General features: G+C 33.1%; 1 protein-coding gene across 2 annotated transcripts in view; it reads right to left on the bottom strand.

Moving 5' to 3' along the window:
- LOC134690777 (uncharacterized) overlaps positions 1-25,447 on the bottom strand; it is a 30,889-nt gene continuing 5,442 nt past the window's right edge. The window contains exons 1-3 of one of the 2 annotated variants that reach the window (XR_010102024.1): positions 10,742-10,819; positions 3,943-4,158; positions 1-2,784 (exon numbers count right to left, since the gene is read on the bottom strand). Coding sequence is in view for 1 of the 2 variants with exons in the window: in XM_063550823.1 (XP_063406893.1) it covers positions 2,570-2,784; positions 3,943-4,158; positions 12,854-12,947 (525 nt within the window). In the remaining variant the exon portion in view is untranslated. Of the gene's footprint in view, positions 2,785-3,942; positions 4,159-10,741; positions 10,820-12,853; positions 12,948-25,447 lie in introns of those variants that run through there. The other variant, XM_063550823.1, reaches the window with a different exon arrangement.

Genomic DNA, 25,447 nt, shown 5'->3' with positions numbered 1-25,447 from the left:
AATAATTACTAATGATTTTAGTGATTCTACATAATCCCTAATTATACCTATTCACTGTAACATATACAAATGGACACATATTTATAACATGTAAGTGTTAGAACACCATTATCAAACTGACAAATGCATTGGTTAATACTTGGAAAAGTACACAATATGAACCTTTGTTTATTGTTTTGAAACGTAAATACACTGACACATAGCATTTCAAGCTATAGGAAATTTGTATAATCACTCAAACTCGAAAAAGCCCGGACTGCTCTTGAAAAAAACCATACATAAAGAAATGAATTTAGTCTTAAAATGTCGCTTTCAATGCAAAAACAAGAATTTTTGTAAAGTATCTGTATTTCTAAGGACATAAAGATTCCATGTATGAATTTCTTTCAACATTATCAGTGTTATGTGTAAAAAAGTGGCTTTATTCTATATTTTTGAATTAAAGCATTTTAATGCTTGTTTCAACTTTTTGTAACGAAAAATAATGTCGGATTAATAATATTTTTCTTTATCAAACACTATCATGCACAATATAACTTTGTATATTAAACTCAAGCTTCTATATCACTTTTTGTTGGAAAGGAAGTCTGTTTGTTTAAATATTTGTTCATATTCAATCGAAAAAAATTGGTCACACTCAAAATAGCCCGATCAAATCACTCAAAAAACCACGATCCTAGCCGGACATAATACCTACCATGATTTAGCTCAATTGTAAATACATTGGATATGTTTTCTACTCTTTGTTTAATATGAATAACATTTTCTAGATTTGTTAACCCTAAATAGATAAGCTTTTGAAATAAAATAATTCCAACCCTTTATCAGTCAATTAGAAAGTCTCATTAATTGTATTATGAATACCACATTGGGGTAAAAGATGTTGCCGGTAAAGTATAAACAAGTAATTATACTTGTTACCTGTTCAAAATTAAGGAGATGAGGTATGTTTGCCAATGAGACAACTTTCCACCAAAGTTCAAATAAAGTGGATATCAGCAATTATACGCAAAAAAACTATACCGTATAGTCGGCTATAAAAGCCACCGACATAAAAAATATGAAACAATTCAAATGACAAATCTAACTATCTAATTCATTACAAAACAACGAAAAACAAATATGACAGACATGAACCAACGGCAAACACTGAATCATACAGGCTTCTGACTCGGGGCAAGCACATAAAGAATGTGACGAGATTTAATATGTTTGTAACCTGGTACGGTGGTGTTAACAGCACAACATAAGAACAAACTATAAAAAAATCAGTTGAAAAAGGCTTAACTCATCAGATCGATACAAAGTAGAAAACATCAAAAGAGAAAAACAGACCGGCCGCTGCATGATATTTATCCATCCCTCATCACTAACAACAAAAAGGACACACGGTACAGATCTAAGAGTACTCGCCGCTACTGACAGCAAGTTCAAAGCCAATAACAACTTATAAAAAATTATGTATCTATAAGTGTTAAATGTCAATATAAAAAAATCAGCCAACATTCAACGGATTTAGTATAAAGACGTCATTAACAGTTACAGAAAACCTGACGTTGGTACAGTTAAGGTGGATGGGGTGTCTAAATTATAATCCATAGAATTTTTTGATAATTTTCCAAAATGTAGTTTATTACTTGCTTGTTTCAAAACATTAATTAAAAGAATGGGTCACCGGACTTTTTTTCACACTACAGGTTGTGCAAATTTTCAGATTTAGTATAGAATATGCATGGAAAACCCAATTTTCCTCATTAAAATAAAAACTACACCATAGAATTTTTAGATAAAATATGAGAAGATGGCTGCAATATTATTCTTTCAGATAAGAAAAAGAAAAATGGGGGTCACCGAACTCGTTTTCTTGCTACATAATAAATTTCTAACACATTCTATTGTAAAATTAACACAATCTGAATCATCTGCCCTTGCATTTGAGTTATCTCCCCTTATTTGGCATAGTTGGAAAAAATTGAATCAAACAAAAGTATTCAGTTAATGGTAAAATACAACCATAAATATGATAAAACATTGCATTTTCTATATTATAAAGAAAAATCTTACACATGAATTACCTACTTATCTCAAAATTTGCACATTTTATCAAAGATATAGACCTTGTTTTCTGGTATTTCAAAATTCAAGATGGAAGAAGACACCCTATCTACCTTAATGTACATATATGTATAACGAAACTATTAGTATATTTTAATTTAATTTTGAATTACAAAATCAATATCTTTAGCAATTAAAAAACACTATTCAAAGATCTAAATACAGTGTTGAATTGGTAACCTTTTAGAATAAGTTGCAATAAACGATTATTCAGTTTACACGGATTGGTATAAATTTCCAGTTTTTTAAGCTGTTACAGTATTTGGCACCTAGTGTTACATGTTTTACAAGTGTAACTGTATTTCAAAATATAAAGATTGCCAGTTAAATATTTTGAAAAATTTCAGTCTTCTGTAAGACAAATCAATGACACTATTGTATATGAAATAAAACTATTATAACCTATGAAACAATTAAAAAATGTTATAATCAGTTTGTCCGTTTATCATGTTTATCAACATACTGGATAACCAATGACAATAACTTCTGAAACGTGTAAATATTCTGGGCCTTGAGTGATCGACAGTTTGACATAACGACCATCTGTATACCGACTGCGCTGGAATATTAGATGCTCATTATTTGCAGCGGGTCCTTTGTAATTGGCAAATATCGACATATCATCAAGGTGGTTTCCAACAGCTATGTCAAGATCATGAAGTTTGAAGCCTATGTGAAAATAGTATCGAATAGATGTGTAAATGCAAAATTAACAAGCTAACTACATACAAAATGGAAAAAAAACTTCAATTCGGGGCAAAAGGTGACGTAAAAGTAAAATTCGCATTTTCATGTTTTACGGGATTTTTTACACGTATACAACTATATGAAACGAGAACGAGCACCATCATTATAAGGGGTGTAAAAAACTGTCAAAGTAACCTTTTTTTTAAAGTCTAATGCATTCTGGATAATATCTACAAAAGCTTAAAGCTTTTATGTGCTAAAAACGTCTAATCAATAGAAATTTAATCAATGTTTGGACGTTATTTGTATTTTTGGTGTACGAAATTTCCCATTATCCTTTAGCTTGCCTATATATTAAAACGGTCAACAATCAATGAATGATAGACAATGTACTTGCTGCCTTTCTTTATTTTGTTGCTAGACCAATATCGGTGTAATTTAAAATAAAAAATCAATATTTTCATAGTTCGTTATTATTTTGTATTACATTTTTTATTTCGTTATTTTTTGTACTTAAATTAGGCCGCTAGTTTACTCGTTTTAATTGTCTTACATTTGTCATTTCTGTGTCTTTTAGAGCTAACTATGCGATATGGGCTTTGTCCATTGTTGAAGGCCGTACGGTGACCTGTAGTTGTTAATTTCTGAGTCATTTGGTCTCTTGTGAAGAGTTGTCTCAATGGCAATCATACCTCATCTTCTTCATGGATTACCCTTTATCCTTACATTCAATGAATGCCTTACTTTATTAAAGTAGATTAATAGTGTGATATATTTTGTGTTTTGTTTTTGCTTGATCAATATCGGTGTAATTTTCAAATAAAGTTGAAATTATTAAGGTGCAGAGATTATAGATGTAAATGCATTGATAAGTAAGCACATGTATGAAAATTGAATGCAAAGATAAACATTTTATGTAACAAAAATTAATAAACACGGTCTCTTTCACATTTTGCCTTTCCTAATGCAATCATAGAAACGTCGATTTATTAAAAACGCTGGACAGATATAGTTACAGAAAAACATTCTGCTTTTTATAAATCTAGTATGCTAATATTTGAATCAAAACGGGTATTAATTTCAATCTTATCAGTTATAAAGTTTATCTAAATTTTTACCAGATTAACATAAAAATCGTACCATAAATGTATCTGTTGATAACTTCAATTCTCATGATATTGTAGATGCTTCCTAGATCTACCCACCAATATGGAGACTGGTCCTTGAGCGTATGGATATCCGTATTGGTTAACCCATCAACAGCGTATTCTGCATGTTCATTATTAAATGTTGAGCTTTGTCCACACATCTTGCCAAGCGCCACATTTTGAAATGCTTCGTTCGGTGTTTTACAATCTAGAAGAAAAAAAAATATAAAAAAAAATACTGTAGTGCTATTTCATAAATTTTAAAATCTGATTTGAGTCGATTATGATGACTTATGCATTTTTATTCGATTTTAAGAAGTTGGATTTAAAGATCTTATAAAAACTCTTTGACCGGACTATGTTTATTTTAACATTTAAGGCAACTGTGGTATACCGCTGTTAAATAGTTATAAATCGATTAAGCGAAAACAAATCTGGGTCATAAACTAAAACCGAGGGAAAAACACCAACTTTAAAAGGAAAATAACGGAACAAAAGAAACATTGAACTGCTACAAAAACAACCGCCAAGATACATAGATAACAACTGACATATTCCTGACTTGGTACAGACAGGACAGTTTAAGAAACAAAAAAACCATAGACCAAATGATGTTACATCGATACAGTATGTTAGAAATAGTGATAAGAGGCACATAATCAATCTTTCGCTTTAAACTTAGAAAATCGTAAGAAAAACGGAAAAAGAACGAAATAATATGTTTGGTGTTTTTATAGGAGCCGTAAAACAATGAGACATTGAAGGACAAAAAAAGTGCATCTTGTTCGACAACTTATATTTTTTGGTCAAAAATGAACTACTACGATGTCAAAAAATGTGCCGAGAGATTACATGATACATGTTCCAGGGGAATACAAAATATCCTCTACTGTTTTTTTTATCTGAGTTTTACGTTGATTATCGACATTGACATTAAAAGGGAGTCACCGAATTCTTTTTAAAATCATTAACGGAAATGTGTAAGATAAGTAACATTGAGCAAAATAATATAAATGTAACAAAATAAAAGTATAAATAGGATGTGGGGCCATATATATAAGCGTTCGGTGCATATGTGTTTTGTACATATGCATATTTAGGACGAAATGATGAATATGAACCAAACGTTGTATTGTACCACAGGAAAACATGTCATTATATCCGGACAAATGTTTTTGAACCGAACCAACCAATCTTTGCTCTAACTCCTAAATATTGCGTGCTTGGCAGAGAGTAACACTCTTTTCGATTCAAAACGGACCATGATAGAGCCCAAGATTTATTGCACTCGAGCAGTGATACAGCTTCCATTTGCGCGATGAGGCAACCGCCTTACAAAATGTTTGGCCATTAAAAAAAGAGGTAAGGAGAATTATTGCCGTATACGTAATGGTATAAAGTATGCTAAGTGACGACTGTTCAAAACGTTGGCTGCTTTACTCTTTACTCACTCATTCCTCACTATGAAAGTCTTGAAAAATTTCTTTCATAAAATGGACAAGGTAGATGTACTAGCCATCTTTCCACGAACACGTTTGGAATACTTGTCGTCTGCCATGTTTGCTGTTTACCGCCGGAGTTTGACAGACGCGGTTCCGGTTCTATATTTACCATAACAATCACGTGACAAATCAAAATATCACGTGACGTAATGTCCTGCTCGTCCTTAAGTAACAGACAAAGGATGCCTCGCAAAAAAACTGATTCAAACAAGAGGTCATAACTGTGAAACTGATATGATGCTTGCATTTGTTTTAACAACGAACCTATTACTCTCGGTACACAACATTTTCAAGAGACAGTTTATGTAGAACTCTTTTACCTTTGTTAATATAAGCAAGACTTCATTATTAACCAAGTAATTATCATCCATACATTTTGACAAAAGCTAAACGTATAAACTTAAAAGACAAAGTGTATCTTAAACTTTTATTAAAATTCAACAAATTTTGATTTTTCATAGACAGGATCTTTTTGCCAGTGTGTGACCTATCAACAGTATGATACCTATTTTTCAATTCATAATTTCAATTAACCTTCCATTACCTATTGACGTCTTTTAATCAAGGTGAGGCTTTGCCTGCCATGATCCAAATCATTTCCCTATTGGTTGATAGTTGTTTTGCTTAACATCCAGTGGCAAATATATTGATATCATAATTAACGTGTAGAGAGCGTGACATTCTCTCAAACAGGGGCATCGGATTTAACGTACCCACTCAGACAGGACGGGACTGCGTACTTCCCGTACAAACAAACGGACTCCCCACTTTTGCAATGATGTAGTTGCCGATCTGAACAAGGCCAATAGTGATCAATTGTTCTTCCCGAGATCACCTTAGGGGGCGGGGGGTGCTACTTTCAAGGCGAGCGCGCGACAAAAGAAACAGTTATGAACATGGAAGATACATATACATGAACGTGTATTAACTGATACATTTGCAATAAGAAGGAAAGACACTGTGAAACTTCATATGATTATATTTCTATGTTCAGTGCACCACTTACTCCGGGTTAGACTCATATTTGGTATATAATTTTTAAACAATTTATATTTTGAATAAAACAGAAGAGTTGTTGGATGCGAATACCAGTAAACATAATATCCCTTGCTATCTTAAGTTTGTTGTTAAACTACAATGATCATCCCATAGCTACTTGACAAAACTTCAATACAATATTCCGTACATGTCCGTTTTTATACGTATTTGTTAACGCCAACATTTTAGAAAAAAACTATTTAGAGCAATAACGTTAAATAACGTATACGTTTGTATGGGCTCTTCCTAGAATCAATGCATCATTATAATTAAAGGCTAGATTTAAAAAAAAAAAGATTCATATTTTTCTTGAAGATACGTCTTCTAAGATTCCATTTGATAAATTTCTAAGGAAAGATGACAAGGTACTATCAGTATTCTGAATTCTTACATTTGATAAAAGTATCTTGAAATAATATATAGAATTATTTAAAAAAAACAGAAGAAGCAAGTCTTGTACATCTTTTACAATCCGGGATGTTTGAAACGCTTGTTATGATCTGATCACTTTTTAATAAAAAAATGAGAATTTTATTTCGCTTCAGATTCCTGTGCGTTCATTTCTTATTAAAGTTAATTTAGATTTAGGAACATTGAAGAATTCGTCGTTTGAGAGATAAATATGTGAATTGACGAAATAATGATCGGTTCACTTGATTACCGGTTACTGAATAAATTATTCCTTTTATAGGTTATTAGCAATGATATCATCCCAAATTTAATAACAAAGTATGCAAAGAGTTATAATAGTAGTCTGTGCTTATTAGGTCTTTCCACTTTTCTGTGGAAAGACCTATTGTTTTTCTTCTGATTATTTTTTTTTTTTTTTTTTTCTTCCGCCTAATTTTGTTCTTGCGATAAATATTTGTTTCGCAACATGTCGCTTAGATATTTGGTATATGATATCGAACAGCTTATGCGCTTTTGAAATTTACCCTGCGTAAACGAATACTTTTCTTTGTTGGAGTTATCTACCCAAACACTGTTTTCCTTGTTAGCGCAACTCCTTCGCAACCGTAAAATATTATGACAAATTTATTTTACAAAATTGCTCGTTATATCCTTCGCATGATTTGTCCTATTTTGACCGAAGCGATATGAACGCTCCATATGAGAGTTATTTCCCCTTATGCATTTGTTATAAGTGATATGCATTTCTATCTTGTAAACCATTAGTGCTAGAGACCTAGGATCTTTTGATTTGAGGTCCTTGGTCCAAAAAAATGAAAATAAGGTCAAGGTCAAAGGTCAAGGTCAAATTCAAAATTTTGATTTTGGCTTATTTTCACTCTTTTTCATTAACTTTATAAGATTTCGACAAATTATTTTTACTAAATTGTTAGTTGCGACATGTCGTAACTTAAAAATTTTGATTGGAAGGGTGCGTAGACAATAAATGGGAGTTTTTGCCCCTTTTATATTTAGAATTATGCGTAAAGGGATATTACTCACGAACCATACAGAATACAGACCTAGGGTCTTTTGATATGGAATCCTTGGTTTATGACCTAAAAATTGAGGTCAAGGTCATAGGTTAATTGGACGTTCTAGATTTTGACCTTTGCTTGAAATTCATATTTATACATCATTAAGCCATAGCAACTGACATTTTCAACTGAATTTTAATATTTTCATATCAAAATAGATACTTATTGGCGGAAAGACCATCAATTGTTCTTTGAATTTATTTTTTTTCTTCCGCCTAATTCTGTTCTTGCGATAAACATTTGTTTCGCAATATGTCACTTAGGTATTTTGGTATATAATATCGAACAGTTTATGCGCTTTTGAAATTTACCCTGCGTAAACGAATACTTTTCTATGTAGGAGTTATCTCCCCAAACACTGTTTTCCTTGTGAGCGCAACTCCTTCGCAACCGTAAAATATTATGACAAATTTATTTTACAAAAATGCTCGTTACAATGTATATCCTTAGCGTGATTTATCCTATTTTGACTGAAGCGATATGAGCGCTCCATATGAGAGTAATTTCCCCTTATGCATTTGATATAAGTGATATGCATTTCTATCTTGTAAACCATAAGTGCTAGAGACCTAGGATCTTTTGATTTGAAGTCCTTGGTCCAAAAAAATGAAAATTAGGTCAAGGTCAAAGGTCAAGGTCATATTCTAATTTTTGAAATTGGCTTATTATCTCTTATTTCCAGAAACTGTATAAGATAACGACAAATTATTTTACCTAAATTGTTTGTTGCGACATGTCGTTACACATAAATTTTGATTGCAAGTGTACATTGAACGTAAAAGGGAGTTTTCTCCCCTCTTGTATTAAAAAATATGCATATGGTGATATAACTCATTAACCAACTATAAATAAGACCTATAGTCTTTTGATTTGAGTTCCCTGGTTTGTGACCTTGAAATTGAGGTCAAGGTCATAGGTTAATAGGACGTTCTAGATTTTGACCTTTGCTTTAAATTCATATAAATACATCATAAAGCCATAGGAACTAACATTATTAACTGATTTTTCCTATATCAATATCAAAATAGTTCTTTACTAGTGGAAAGACCTTCAATTGTTCTCTGAACAATTGGTTTTTAATTTTAAATATCGTTTGTTCCAACCTCATGTATTCAACTCAGAAACTTACAAAACCTTTGAATAGACTTATTAAGAAGGGATATAATTACGATACTGTTGTCAAGTCATTAAAAATTGTATATTTTGGCGTTAATATTGAGTCACTGATAAGGTCTTTGCGTCGGAACTAAACACATTTGTTCTAAAAACAGTTGTTGGCATGACACGGGTTATTTTCTTCTCATATATGTTATGATGGTACTAAACCCCTAACGGGAAGGATTGTGCCTGTTGTTCAATTGATGAAATCATAATCTTTCAGTCAGTTTAATTGAAGTCTGGAGCTAGCATGTCAGTTAACTGCTAGTAGTCTGTTGTTATTTATGTATTATTGTCATTTTGTTTATTTTCTTTTGTTTCATCTTCTGACATCAGACTCGGACTTCTCTTGAACTGAATTTTAATGTGCGTATTGTTATGCGTTTACTCTTCTACATTGGTTAGAGGTATAGGGGTAGGGTTGAAATCTCACAAACATGTTTAACCCCGCCGCATTTTTGCGTCTGTCCCAAGTCAGGAGCCTCTGGCCTTTGTTAGTCTTGTATTATTCTAATTTTAGTTTCTTGTGTACAATTTGGAAATTACTATGGCGTTCATTATCACTGAACTAGTATATATTTGTTAAGGGGCCAGCTGAAGGACGCCTCCGGGTGCGGAAATTTCTCGCTACATTGAAGACCTGGTTGTTGTCTCTTTGACACATTTCCCATTTCCATTCTCAATTTTATTCAACGAGCCAAATATTCATACGGCCTATCTCCCATGCGTCATGCTTCAATGCAGTAAAGTGAGATACGTTTAGATCGGTTGGTTATGCCAAGGCATGATATTTTATTGGAGACGCTACATTCCGAACTTTAACGTACAACGACTAACATTCAACAGACATATTGGATTCCGCGAAAAAAAAAGTGCGTGAAATCGCAAATCTGTAAATGTGTTTAAAGTATCAAAACATCAAGAATGCCCTACAGCCAACCTGATCCGCCACTGTGCATTTAGACTGAGTTAAATACTTTTTGTCAGTCGCCGATGTGATTAGATGCATGCTATGTTCACCGAAGAAAAAACAACGACCTAAACAAAACATACATATGTGTATTCACATGCACATAGCTATACACTTAGAAAGATTCACAAATTTATCTGAGGTGACTTTCTTACTTGCCTCTACCAGATTTGATGCTGGGAGATTTTTACCTATACTTGTATTGTTCGATCAGGCAACATCAGTCAGTAAATTCTTCGAAAGGATAACCACAAAGATAAAACAGAGAAACCGTATAAAAAAAACTAGCCGATTGCGGAAAGGTATAATTAATAGATTACCATGCTACAAAGGCTTTTTGGAATGCCTTGTTTGACTAACGAAAAAGTAAAGCTACAAAAATCGTATCTTAGTATTTGGAAACGTAGACAAAACAATTGTAATTGAAATCGACGGAGTCTTGACAATCGTCAAATTTTTTTTTTTTTAGTTCTGACATTAACGATACTGCGCAGTTATACAGCGCATCGATTCTATGGCAGCAGACTTGAAATTAGAACAAAACATAGAGAATATTTCAGCTGAATATTCACTCGTTAGTTTGTATATTAATCTAAAACATTCAATTCTTTAAATCAAAAAAGAAACATAACTTACTGACTTCTCTTCATGTGATCAAATGTACATCCGCAAAACACATGAACCAATACAAATAAGTGATTTTTTGCATGTACACAATGATATAAATCATACAATGCGGAACTTTGCAGTAGTGCAGGGTTAATTTTGCGGGAGGGGGGGGGGGGATAAATAAAACCGGAAGTGCAAACGGTCCTACCTTTAATTCGATGCTCTTATGAAAAATTGAAAAATCATTTACTTTTCTGATCAACAATTAAAGTGTAGTTTTAAAGAATAGTTGACTAACTATGTTTTTATCAGAGTTGTAACGCAATTTATGAGAAACACTATTATTGTCAGCAAAAGTATTTTTACATTGAATATGAATATGATTTCAGTATCATTTTATGAGGCCCAAGATAGATGCAAATTAACTTTACATCTTTAAGCTGCTCAATCCTTCTTTTGTGACGCCGCGTCATTGTGATGTATGATAATGTTATCAATGAATAGAAAGTTGTAATCGCAGACGTTATTGTATCTGTCACGCCTAGATCAAGAATTACACATCGCAACCAATCACATTACCCGCTGTGTTCGTCTGTGTCCGTACTGGTCCTTACGTTCTGATGGTTCGACAGGACAAGTACTGTAAATTACCTTATAAAAAACTGTAACATGCATCGTTATGTAGATTTTTTTCGAAATCACAAAAGGGGCAATAACTAAATTCGTAATTTTGTCCATTTTTGAATAATCGCGTTAATAAATGCAAGCAATAATTTTTAAATTTACAGTATCTCATTGCTACATGTATACATGCATCAATTGTCAATGAGGGTTTGCAAGTCATGTACAACGGGAACGTTTTGTCCCGAGCAATTGGTGCAGTAGAAGTCGTATCTTTTAATGTCAAATCTCACTACTGGGTAGATACCTCTGCTGATTAGTTCCAGACGTCATCAATTCAGTGGCCATTATTATGATACGAATGATATGAATGTAATCGCTAAGGATGTACTTATGTGAGGTTTTGGAAATTGTGTCAGATGTTTTTTCCATACGATACAAGGTAAAATATTTTGTCCCATAACACTCATTTATCTTTTCATATAAGACTTAAAAGATCATTTGCCAAAATTAAAGCAGATGTTTTTTCTTTTGATTTGAGACGCAAATAATACCAAAGCAAACATAAAGTGAAAGTCCGAGTCAGAATTTTCCCGCCTTATTTTAAAAATCGATTGTCTCGAAAAGGAGCTCCATGACCTAACGATATTTTTTAGCTTATTTTGTTCCTTCACAAATGCTCTTCCGACATATAGCATCATTTTTAAATTCTTGATTTTTTAATTCACCTTAGCACATCTTTAAGAAAAACGGTATTAGAAACTGAGGAAATCTAAAATTCGGAAACACCGTTCTATTATCCGTTTTGTGTTTTGTCTCTAGTCTCACTGTAAAGACATTACTTTTTGAAAAACGCCTTTCGTGTAGAACAATCAGTACCGCCAAATATGTTTATTTCGGAAAGACACATAATAACTTTTCAAACAATCCTAGCTAAACTACATGTGTACAGAACAGAAATCATATCTGCTATACGTACAGTATGATGCAAATCTTGATTAACTATCGCCCAACCCCTTCAGACAACCTTCTAACCCCGCCACATTATTTATGTATGTGCCTGTCCCAAGTCAGGAGCCTGTAATTCAGTGGTTGTCGTTTGTTTATGTGTTACATATTTGTTTTTCGTTCATTTTTTTTTTATAAAGATAAGGCCGTTAGTTTTCTCGTTTAAATTGTTTTACATTGTCTTATCGGGGCCTGTAATAGCTGAATATGCGGTATGGGCTTTGCTCATTGTTAAAGGCGGTACGGTGGCCTATAGTGGTTAATTTCTGTGTTATTTTGGTCTCTTAGGGACAGTTGTCTCACTGGCAATTATACCACATCTTCTTTTTTATAATGTTGGAAACACTTTAACTCAAGTGTCAAAACACTGCTTTTTTCTCATAATTTTTCACCAATCAAATAGCTTAATTTAATTTTAAATCCTTTTAGAAATTGGCACTCATATCCACCGTCATACTGATGTTGATGAACTTATCATACTGCTATCCTGATACACGATTTTTTACTTACCGTCCAATATACAGACGACTTTTTCATTCTTAAGGCTTTCACACACTTCACCATCGTTGCATGGATTTCCAACACATGGGTCAAAATGTGGATCCTGAAAAAAAATATTTATTTTATTGCCACAAATTTTATAATAATATCATTTATTTATTATCATATCGCCCTACACTATACCATATATTTAACTGGTAACCAATGAACTGTTTAATGAGAATTAGAGAGTTTAGACTTTAATATATTCTTCTCCAACACTTCCGACGGAGCTTTTCTCAAACCATCAGATTAATATAACCCTGACACAATGGTTAATACCTAATACTGATATAGTTTGTCGGAACAACGAAATGGTCTCTGGACATAAGTTTCGGTTCGTTTCTACAATGTCATCTTAATAACTGGTGATTTCATTTGTTGTTTCCGATTTTGCTTGACAAGGCAGTAATTAAATATGACTATGCTAATCATTCATGAATAGTCCTAGTAACAGGTGGTTTAAGTACGTGAATGTGAAACCGTTTACTCTTTGGTCATGTCTTAAAATGGTGCAAGGCCAAATTCTCTTCTTTCACTCATGTGGTCAACATCTAAAATCAGTTGGAAAATTCAAAACTGATTATGACGTACAATATAATGTTTTAATAATAATATGTTATTTTTGAGGGCGTTCTAAAACAGAGACAGATCTTATCTTTTCTTAGTATTTTTGTCACACACAGGGTGGGTCAAACACAACATAACATAACATATATATATATACTAATATATGAAACGCCATGCATATGACTGCCTTATGTTAATGATCAGCATTATATGAAGTGCTCACAACATTATATGCAGTGCTAACAACATTATATGCAGTGCTCACAACATTACTTGCAGTGCTCACAACATTATATGCAGTGATCACAACATTATATGCAGTTTTCACAACATTATATGAAGTGCTCACACCATTATACGCAGTGGTCCAAACATTATATGCAGTGGTCACAACATTATATGAAATGGTCACAACATTATATGCAGTGGTCACAACATTATATGAAATGGTCACAACATTATATGCAGTGGTCACAACATTATACGTTTTATGTTGATAAAGGTGATGATCAGTGAGGGTGATGATGATGATTGATGTATGTGATGGTGGTGTTTCAATCGGTAAACTTCGGAATCTTTAATCGGAAATTAGGGAATACAGTCATAATTGATAGTGCCCCGCAAAAAATTGTAAGAGTTGTTGAAGTTATGTTATCAAGGCAATTCGGCACTCAGACCACATCTTCCTATATCAATTCAATTGAAAACTATATAAGAAAAAAAAACGCTTGCTATTGTCTGCAATAATTTGTCGGCCTAATTTATGTTCAAACAAACGAACGAAAAACGAACATGTAACACATTAACAAACGACAACCACTGAAAAACCGGGGCTCCTCCTGACATGGGACAAACACATATATACAGAATGTGGCGGGTTTTAACATGTTAGCGGGATCTCAACCTTCCTCTAACCTGGGACAGTGGTGTAACAGAAGAACATAAGAACGAACTATGAAAATCAGTTAAAAAAGGCTTAACTCATCAGATGGATACAATTATAAATACATCTAACTAAAATACAGAGTGGACTTGGCCGGGTACTTGTATATCCCAATAACAAAAAGACACCAAGTACTGATCTGAGAGTATTCGCAGTTATTGACAGCTAGTTCAGAGCCACTAACAACTAATAAAAAAAAACATGCATCTAAGTTTTGCATTTAGGTAAAGATTGAAACAAACTGTGAGTAAAAAAGAATGATTTACTGTTATTGGATTGTAACGATTGTCCTTGATGGAAGAGTCATCTTGACCTAAATTAATTTTGGTTAAGATACATTAAGATACAAAATCGAATCAACTACAAGTCGTAGAATAATGAAAATAGATGCAAATTTGTGTTAAGCATGTTACGGTCCAGATGATAGCAACAACACATATAAGAGGAATGCTATTTGTTATTGAGCACTTCTTTGATTTTATTAAAGGTCCACACATTTTTTGTGTTACAGAAGCACAAAAAAAAACGATACTAGTTATTATGTCAATATATAATTGTAATATAATTACATTAATGGAGAACTACTAGTATTGTTTTACTGTGAATTCTTCTCGCTGTTGTTATTGGCGTTCTAATTCTTCTCACATACAAGCTTGTCTATAGTCTGAGGTTTTCTGTTATTTTTGCTAACAATTTTTTTTCCATATCCCATGTAAAAATCAATGTAAGAGGTTGAAAATTTTATAACTGAATATTTTTTCTTATCTGGAAAGTTACTTTTGACGATGTATCTTGATTGTTTCTGTGGGCTTCTTTTCCCTGTATATGGATCACTCACGGGGTATAATTGGAAAATTGTCGAAACTAATTTGACTTTTATGTATAGCATTGTCCGAAACATTGCTTTGCAATGCCTTTTTTAAAATAAGATTGAAAATCGTTTATGTTTAAGTAAAATTCTATTTCAAATAACATCGCTGAACAATCTTAATAAAAATAAAATTTTAAATTAATAAAAATGCAATGATCAGTATGATTCTGACAGATATTGGGTTCTCTATGAAAAAATACTGGATCATAACATAATTATATATGTGTATAAATCTTTATGTTTTAATGCGACTGTAAAAAATTGAAGAAAAAAAAATGGTCTTGTATTGCTATCACGTTGTCGTCGTCGTTGTCGTCATCAGCATCGCCAAAGACAGATGGTTTTCGGATAATAACTTTTGTATAAGTGAATTTCAACACAAGGTTTACAACCACTAAAGAATGGTTGGGATTGATTTTTGGGGTTATGGTCTCAACTGTTTAGGAATTAGGGGCCAAACTCAACATTTTTGTAGTTTCGAGTCATTAAGTGTATGAAGCTCTCTGAAATTATACAACAAGTTTCCATACCTTAAAGGGATTGTAATAACTTGCTTGGAGGGGTTTGGTTGGGGGGGTGGGGGGGGGGGGGTGGGTGATATGGCTCAAACCGTTTAGGAATTAGAGGCAAAAAAACGGGAAAACAAGTGTTTTTTGGTTAATGACCAATTAAGACAATTTGAAACCAGTGTAAGGAAGGTTATCCAAATATATTGAGGTTATCCAAACATGTTTGATTACCCCCCTTACAGCGCTTTAAAATTATGTGTAAAGAAATTTTTCTCTCATATCAGATTTCAGAAATTAAAAAGAAAATTTCTTCATAATTATTTTTGTTTTGCAAAAAAAAATGGGGGATACATTTTTCTTTTCTTTTTCGGTTTGGGTCAATATGCAACAGCATAGTGTATTGCACAAAATCAACAAAGAAAGGGAGGTATTTTTTAATATTTGGAGGGGGTGGGGCAATTCGCAACAGATCAGTGCAAAAGCCAAAAAATAAGTATAAAATCAAATTATATAACCAATTTGAAGTTATTTGTCTACAGTTATTCTGTGTCAGAAACCTATTATGTGTCAACTATTTAATTACATTCGAAATTCAGACCTGTATCATGAATAGTGTGTCCATTTTTGTCTCAACGGTTCATGTTGGACGTCTGCGGTCGTATCCAGCTGCGTTCGGAGAAGCAATTTATTAAACACCTAAATTATATAATATTAAGTTGTTAACATGATGAAACTGATCACTAAAATGAATTTAGAATGCCATAGTGTGGAATAAATTTGTGGTAAATTGATCCCCTATTTCAATCAATTTTAAATATTACATAACATGACTTTAATAACTGTTCATTTTTGTTTGCGTAATTTCCGCTAAAAAATCGAAGTTTACCGAATCTGAACCACCACCATCTCATCATACATCAATCTCATCATACATCAAACATCATCATCACCATCACCGATCATCACTTTCATCAACAAACACAACTGCATATAATGTTGGGACCACTGCCCATACTGTTGTGATCCTTGCTTATAATGTTGTGACCACTGGATATAATGTCCCGACAACTGCATATAATGTTGGGACCACTGCCCATACTGTTGTGATCCTTGCTTATAATGTTGTGACCACTGGATATAATGTCCCGACAACTGCATATAATGTTGGGACCACTGCTTATAATGTTGTGAGCACTTCATATAATGTTTTGAGCACTGTATATAATGCTGTGATCACTGCATATAATGTTGTGAGCACTGCATATAATGTTATGAGCACTGCATATAATTTTGTGAGAATATAATGTTGTGACCACTGCATATAATGCTGATCATCAACATACGGCAGACATGGCGTTCCATACAAATACACCTTTTTTAAAATCCACATACATACTTATACTTTTCAGTGTAATACATGTACTATATCACTGACAAAATTCTTAAATTCTCGACTTAGCGAAAAGTAAAATCACAAAAGTACTGAAATCAGTGGAAATTAAATCGGATAGTCCCTAATGACATGGCAAAATCGAATGACAAAACACATAAAAAAAAATGGACAACTATTGTCATATTCCTGAAATAGAACTTTTAACTGCATAAAGGGGGGGGGGCGCTGACTGAACAAAAGGGGAGGGGTGCTCCAGTCATGCTTCAGTGATTCCCTATATAATCAACCAAATTTTTCCCACGAAAAGGAGGGGGGCGGACCTCCAAGGGCCCCCCTGGATCCGCCTATGAACTGATCTTCATGAACCCTGTCAATAAACGAAAAACTTTAATATATCTAGTTAAGCGATTTCGACCTTAACATACACAAAGTATATCATATTATAATATATACGAGTCTAAATTGAAAACTACGTTCAAACCTATGACTGCGTTGGATAAAAACCGCAATTTTTATACGTGTGCATGTCAAACAAATTTCGTTGTAGAAGGGTCTAAAAACAGCACAAACAACATTTTCCAAAAGACCAAAAGCGTGAAAAAGTATATTTAAACAAAACGCATTTGACTAACAGGTCGAACAACTGATGTTCTTTAACCCTGTTGTATATATATCATAGAAACTCCTCTTTATATATGACCGCATGTGTATTGCGAGAGTCCAAGAGTTCACACATGAAAATTCATTTTAAAGATTGATTGGACTTAAAAAATGAAAAAAAGCGTCCCCCGATCTTTTCAAAATTGGACAGTTAGTTTATCTTCAGTTTGCAGTAATGATCAGGTTGGTACGTTGGTACGTTTTGTTTTATTGTATCTCAGCTTGCTACACTTTCGTTTTTCACTTGAACTTTTACTTGAATTTGGCCACAAAAAGCTTCTTAAAAAAAATTATTTTGGTGTTTTTAAGATCATATAAGATGCCTTATTGATTTTCTTTAATTTGATTTGAGACTAAAATAATAACAAATTTGAATGCAAATATGATATTAAAGTCCAAGTTAGTATTTTCCCGCCATATTTAAAAAATCAAATATCTCGAAAAGGAGCTCCATGACCTATCAATAGTTTGAGCTCATTTTGGTCATTGATTTCTGCTCTTCCGGCTAATAGTATCATTCTTAAATTCTATTAAATTGAATTTCCCATTAGTACACTATTAGGAAGTATAGTTTTAGTAGCTATTAACGTTATCAAGTATTAATACTATGGACATAAACGTTTCCGTCCATTTCAATGATTATGTTTCTACAAATTTTATGTCATTACTGTAATTGTAAGATTGGCCGATTATTCTAGAGTGCAAATTGTTCAACATAAAACATATAAGTCAAATTACCAAAATCTTAAATACCAAACTAAGTAAGAGAAAAAGGTGGTTCATGCCCAACTAACTGTGTGGACAATCAGGGTTCAGACGAGGCATGGGGTAACACTATTTTCATGTTAGATAGTTTCAATACGGAAAAGATAGAAAATTAGAACTTTCATATTGTGATATTCTTATTCTCATAAAACCATACAAGTACAAAGGTTAGAGAGACGTTAAAAACATGCATACACACTATTACAAAAAATGAAGATGTGATAACATTAAATATATATAATGCCAATATTTTTATGGGGAAATTAGAACAAAGAATTCTCAATTCATCTCTTCATCAACCCCTCTCTTGGTTCCGATTTATCGACGATATTGACATGAAGTGGGACAATACTGAACAAGAACTAAATCTGTACATTCATCATGCCAACAATGCCCATCCCTCAATAAAATCCACATATGAAATCTCTGACTCTAAGATCACATTTCTTGACACTACAACGCAATTGAGGGATGGAAACATATTAACAGATCTGTATTGCAAGCCCACAGACAAACATCAATATCTATCGCCTTTGAGTTGTCATCCCAAACACTGCACCAAGAGCATTCCCTACAGCCAGGCCATACGAATAAAAAGGATTTGCTCAACCAACAATATTGCAAAAAAACGTCTACAAGAACTTCGCGGTCACCTTAAACATCGGGGCTACAAAAGAAAAGACATTCATAAAGGTTTTTCTCGTGCTAACGACATCAGCCGAGATGAGCTTTTACAATATAAAGACAAAAAGGTAAACAAGAGGGTGCCTTTTGTGTTGACTTACCACCCACAATTTGACAACTTATCTCACCTAATCCGCGAAAATTGGAAAGAGATCGAAAAACATCCTAAACTATCCAAGATCTTTCCCGAGCCACCTGTACTGGCTTTCCGTAGGCCCAAAAGCCTTAAAGACTTGCTGGTGAGAGCTGATTTATCCTCTCAAGCAGGCTTTTTGTCTATGGGATCTTGCAAGGGTTGCGGAAACAAACGATGTCTGACTTGCAAACAAATACTGGATACCCAGACTTTTAACAGTCACTCCACTGGTACAGAATACACCATATTTTGCAATGTTAATTGCAAGACTTCAAATGTTGTGTATATCTAACAGTATAAATGTGGTAAACAGTATGTTGGCGAGTCGGAACAGCCGTTTCACAAACTAATGAACGGTCATCGTAGCGACTACCAATGCAAGCCATACCTCCCTCTCAGTCGACATTTGAGATCCCCTGGCCACACTAAGGCAGATCTCAATCGACTGACCATTAAAATCATTGACCACAACTCTGCTTGGTCTAAGGAGGATAGACTCGCTTGGATAAGAAAATTAACAACTTTGGTACCAAATGGGATAAATGAAAAGATGTAGTTCGACTCCGTGTAGTGCTTCACAATCAGGTTATATTACTTATTGTTATTACAGTCTCTGTTTCTTTTTCTTAACCTTTTTCATTTATTAAATACATTTGTTAAAGATACCAATTTAAATTGCTTAATTTTTTGAGGGATGTATAAGTACCTAGCCCCGTTCTACTAGTTATACTTAGTCAAAAATTATTATTACATTTTAACGGCCGTATGTTCGGGATGTTTAAATATTCAGACTCTGTTGTAGCTACTTTACTCTCAATTTCAAACATTTAGATCGTTCAGTGCTGTCTATTTGGTAATTTTACAGACGTTATCATGCTTATACATGTTATACCATCATAATTGTCGTTCCCGATAAGTTTTAGAATTGTGCTAGTTCAAATCGCACATTATTATTTGTATTTAAAGCATATATGTGAGCTCTCTGTTGTAATAAGCCATATAACCTATGTCATGTTAAACAATTTTTTAGAATGGTGCAAGCGTCTTCACTGATGTTCGGTTTGACTTTTTTATTGATTAAATTTCAAGATTTAGTAAAAGTTTAATCTAAGAAGACTTAAAGATGATTCATTTAACATCAGAATCTGACTGACGAAGGATATCTGGTATCCGAAATATTTATCAATAATAACATTTATAGTTACCTTTTTTTGTATTTGGAGTTGTTGTGTACACTTTTTTAGGCGTTTATATAATTAATTTATTGTGTACATGTATCGTTACTCGTAACGATCCAGCACCCTCATGGGGAAAATCGTTGACTACTATTCAGACATTTATATATATAAAATAGAAATCTATGAAATTTAAACACAAGGTTTATGACCATAAAAGGAAGGTTGGTATTGATTTTTGGAGTTTTGGTCCTAACAGTTTTGGAAAAAGGGGCCCAAAGGGTCCAAAATTAAACTTTGTTTGATTTCATCAAAATTGAATAATTGGGGTTCTTTGATATGCCGAATCTAACTGTGTATGTAGATTCTTAACTTTTGGTCCCGTTTTCAAATTGGTCTACATTAAGGTCCAAAGGGTCCAAAATTAAACTTAGTTTGATTTTGACAAAAAATGAACCGGTTGGGTTCTTTGATATGTTGAATCTTAAAATGTACTTAGATTCTTGATTATTGGCCCAGTTTTCAAGTTGGTCCAAATCTGGGTCCAAAATAAAATTTCATCAAAAATTGAATAAATGGGGTTCTTTAATATGCCAAATCTAACTGTGTATGTAGATTCTTCATTTTTGGTCCCGTTTTCAAATTGGCCTACATTAAGGTCCAAAGGGTCCAAAATTAAACTAAGTTTGATTTTAACAAAAATTAAATTCTTGGGCCTCTTTGATATGCTGAATCTAAACATGTACTTAGATTTTTGATTATGGGCCCAGTTTTCAAGTTGGTCCAAATCAGGATCTAAAATTATTATATTAAGTATTGTGCAATAGCAAGTCTTTTTCAATTGCACAGTATTGTGCAATGGCAAGAAATATCTAATTTCACAATATTGTGAAATAGCAAATTTTGTTTTAATTGAGTTATCTTTCTTTGTCCAGAATATTAAGCAAGAAATATCTTATTGCACATTATTTTGCAATAGCAAGATTTTTTTTTAATTGGAGTTATCTTTCTTTGTCCAGAATCAACTTAAATCTTTGTTATATACAATATACAATGTATATTCACTTTTTACTACCAACTGATAAATTTAAATAATCTTTACAATTCAGTGATAACACACAGTTTTTTTTACATCTTAATATTTTATGATGTATTTAAATGAGTATTTATTGTTGCAAACTCCAATAGAATATTTTAATTGAGATTAGTTTTGGAATAAGGGAAAGGGGGATGTGATTAAAAAATTGGGTTCAATTTTTCTCATTTGAAATTTCATAAATAAAAAGAAAATTTCTTCAAACTTTTTTGAGAGGATTAATATTCAACAGCATAGTGAATTGCTCTAAGAGAAAACAAAAAAAATAAGTTCATTAGAACACATTCATTCTGTGTCAGAAACCTATGCTGTGTCAACTATTTAATCACAATCCAAATTTAGAGCTGAATCCAGCTTGAATGTTGTGTCCATACTTGCCCCAACCGTTCAGGGTTCAACCTGTGCGGTCGTATAAAGCTACGCCCTGCGGAGCATCTGGTTTTAACAATACCTTTAGCATAAGTTAATAGAAATCTATAAAGGTTTATGACCACAAAAGGAAGGTTTGGATTATTTTTGGGAGTTTTAGTCCCAAGGAATAAGGGGCCAAAATTAAACTTTGTTTGCTTTCATAAAAAAAAATGAATTATTGTGCTTCTTTGATATGCCAAATCTAACGTGTTAAGATTCTTAATTTTTGGTCCTGTTTTTAAATTGATCTACATTAAGGTCCAAAGGGTCCAAATTTAAAATCAGCTTGATTTTAACAAAAATTGAATTTTTGGGGTTCTTTGATATGGTGAGTCTTAACATGTACTTAGATTTTTGATTATGGGCCCAGTTTTCAAGTTGGTCCGATCAAAAATTGAATTCTTCAGGTTCTATGATATTCTGAATTTAACCATGTATTTAGATTTTGGATATTGGACCAAAATAGGTAAATGTCCAATTTAAAATTTTTAAGTTGAATTTCTTTATAGACCACATTCAATCTGTGTCAGAAACCTATGTTGTGTCAACTATTTAACCACAATCCAAATTCAGAGCTGTATCTAGCTTGAATGTTGTGTCCATACTAGCCCCAACAGTTCAGGTTTCCACCTCTGCAGTCGTATAAAGCAGCACCCTGCGGAGTATCTGTTCCATTCATTTGTTTTTTCTTAATTTGTGTGAATTAACATTGTTTATACAGTAAATGCTAATTACAACACTTGCATACCACAACAAATACTGTATTGGTACATGTATCACTTATATTTGTATCCATATAACAAAACAAAAAATGAAAAGGAATAATTTTGCAATACCTTTTGAGTACTAAATAGCTTTTTAGGTATTTAGACATATTTTAAGACTTATTAAGTAGATGTTGATGATATCTGCTTGACATGCTTCAAATTCGATCAGATTACTTTTGGAGCAGTTATGAGTCTTTGAAGCATGCTCACAAAGGTTCTTTTGGTGAAATCATTTTTATTTTGGTCAAAATTTTTCTTTGCTTCGACCAGCTTTGGAGGAGATATAAAGAATTGATATAAATCAGCACAGAGGTTTACTTCCGATCTTATTTAGCCCCAATAATCATGTCAGACTTAAGCCATTGTCATTACTTAAAACCAATAAATGTATTCTAATCTGAGGAAGAAATTCGACATTTTAAATTTTTTTTTTACTAATGATACTGACGATCCACCACAAAGTAATGTAAATATTATAGAACCATACCAATAGTAAGCAAATACATATAAAAAAAGATGAGGTATGATTGCCAATGAGACAATTCTCCACAAGAGACCAAATCGACACAGAAATTAACAATTCCCAGCTATAAAATGTATCCAAAACCAAAGATGTAGAACATGTTCTATCATAATCATTTGGTAACTAATGTAATTACTGTCTCCCCATGTCTGTATTGAACATAAAAAATATCAAATAAATAACACTCCTAATGCTCAGATCGGTTGTCAACGTGCAACACAGTTATTAACACCATATAGGAAAAACATAGAACTTTATTGTCATAAGACACTGTCAAACATCCAAACACACTATCCACACTCATCTGTGTCCACACTTGTATATATATCAATATATATATATAAAGTGCCTAGAAAATCAACCTAACGATGTTAGAGTAGATTTGATTCGTAACTTCCTCCCCGGCGCCGGGGCTGGAACATGTACTTTATTTCTAACTTCTACGACAACACCGCCTAGCATTGTGCAGAGTATATATATTTATATATGACACAATATTACTATGCACAGTTGTACATGTAACTTTTTGTTTTGTTATTCCAAAAAAAAATCTTGGTATAAATCAAAAAGACAACAATCCAACGAAAAATGGGTCAATATTTAATGTATATCGGTAATATTTAATGCACGGGAAATATCTTCAATATAGATATTTCTGATTGATGTCAAATTTACCAATCTTTAAAATAACGTCTTTAAGGTTTAGAACCACTAATGCAGGCCCGGTCGGAAAGTAGCACATTTAAAAAAAGTAGTTCCTATCCAACGCTGTATCTTTGTCAATAGGTAAACAATTTGGGTAGGCTTGGTATTAAATGAAGCTTGAGGACATGGGATTACTAAAGAACCTTTGTTGAAAGTTTCTTTTACATAATAAAGAGGTAAATAACATTACAATAGGAGGGCACATTTGCCCTGTTGTTCAGATCTGAAGTACAGGTTTTTGTACTATCAAACATTCGGAACTAGTACTCTCTAATACACCAGTATCAGTCAGACATTATGTCAAAAAAAATAAGAATACAACAAGCACAGTGTTAATAATATAACTAGGTTAAGAAAAGGACGGTTCCGTTGAGGAGGTGTTCCATAATTGAAAGGATAAACATATAGAAGAAGAAGTTGCGACATAATAATGTAGACGTAAAATATAAACTTTTATTAATATAATAATGAAAGCCGTAACGGTTAGTTATTTATTTTTTTACTAGTTAAAAATAGATCAGATCACTGTTATCTTAAAATATTTCTGGTTCCACTTTTAGATAATAATTTCCGTTACAATGATATCTTTCCGGTATACTATTGGACGGTTATGCTGATGCCACCACATATCAGGATAAGGTATAGATTTGTCATGAAATGACTCACACATTATTAGAACTTAAGACATTCATGCTTGAAATTGCAAAATTTATCATAGAAAGTAAAGCCCCAAACCACTAGACCACGATCGCACCACGCTCACCGCGATCTAAAAATAAATTCAGATCGTGGTGAGGTCGCGGTATGAGCGGCACGAACATGTAAATTTTCGTTGCTTTCACGATACTACTACGTCCTCATTACGATTCTACAACGATCCCGCTACGATTATACAACGTTCTTATCGCGCTTATTCTGCGACCTCACTACGCTTATCAAGATCTTTCTACGCGCTTCACGTTCTCACTTCGACCATACCACGAGTTATCCGATTGCAACATGATCTTACCACGCTTCTACTGCGATTATAGCACGTTCTTACCACGATTCTACTACGTTCTTACTTTGTCTTCAGCAATAACGTCATCATTGTGTTCCGTATCAATACAGTTCCATTCCTTGTATGTCTGATGAATACGTAGATTTCTCGGAATCAATACAGTCATGCCACAAAAATCTACTAGAACACGTGGGCGTGGTGGTAGGGTTCGATGTAGAGGAAGAGGGTGCAAAGTAACGAATCCTGATCAAGCAGAGATGTCGGACCGACCAATCCAACCTAAATTACAACCTGTTGGTCCATAAAGCTCAAAATACGATATTTTAGTGAACGATAGCAGAGATGACACCGATATA

This window comes from Mytilus trossulus, chromosome 11 (genome assembly GCF_036588685.1).
Source record: "Mytilus trossulus isolate FHL-02 chromosome 11, PNRI_Mtr1.1.1.hap1, whole genome shotgun sequence".
NCBI classification, from domain to species: domain Eukaryota; kingdom Metazoa; phylum Mollusca; class Bivalvia; order Mytilida; family Mytilidae; genus Mytilus; species Mytilus trossulus.
The sequence above is the reverse complement of the archived record's forward strand: the minus strand, read 5'-3'. Positions and strand labels throughout refer to the sequence as shown.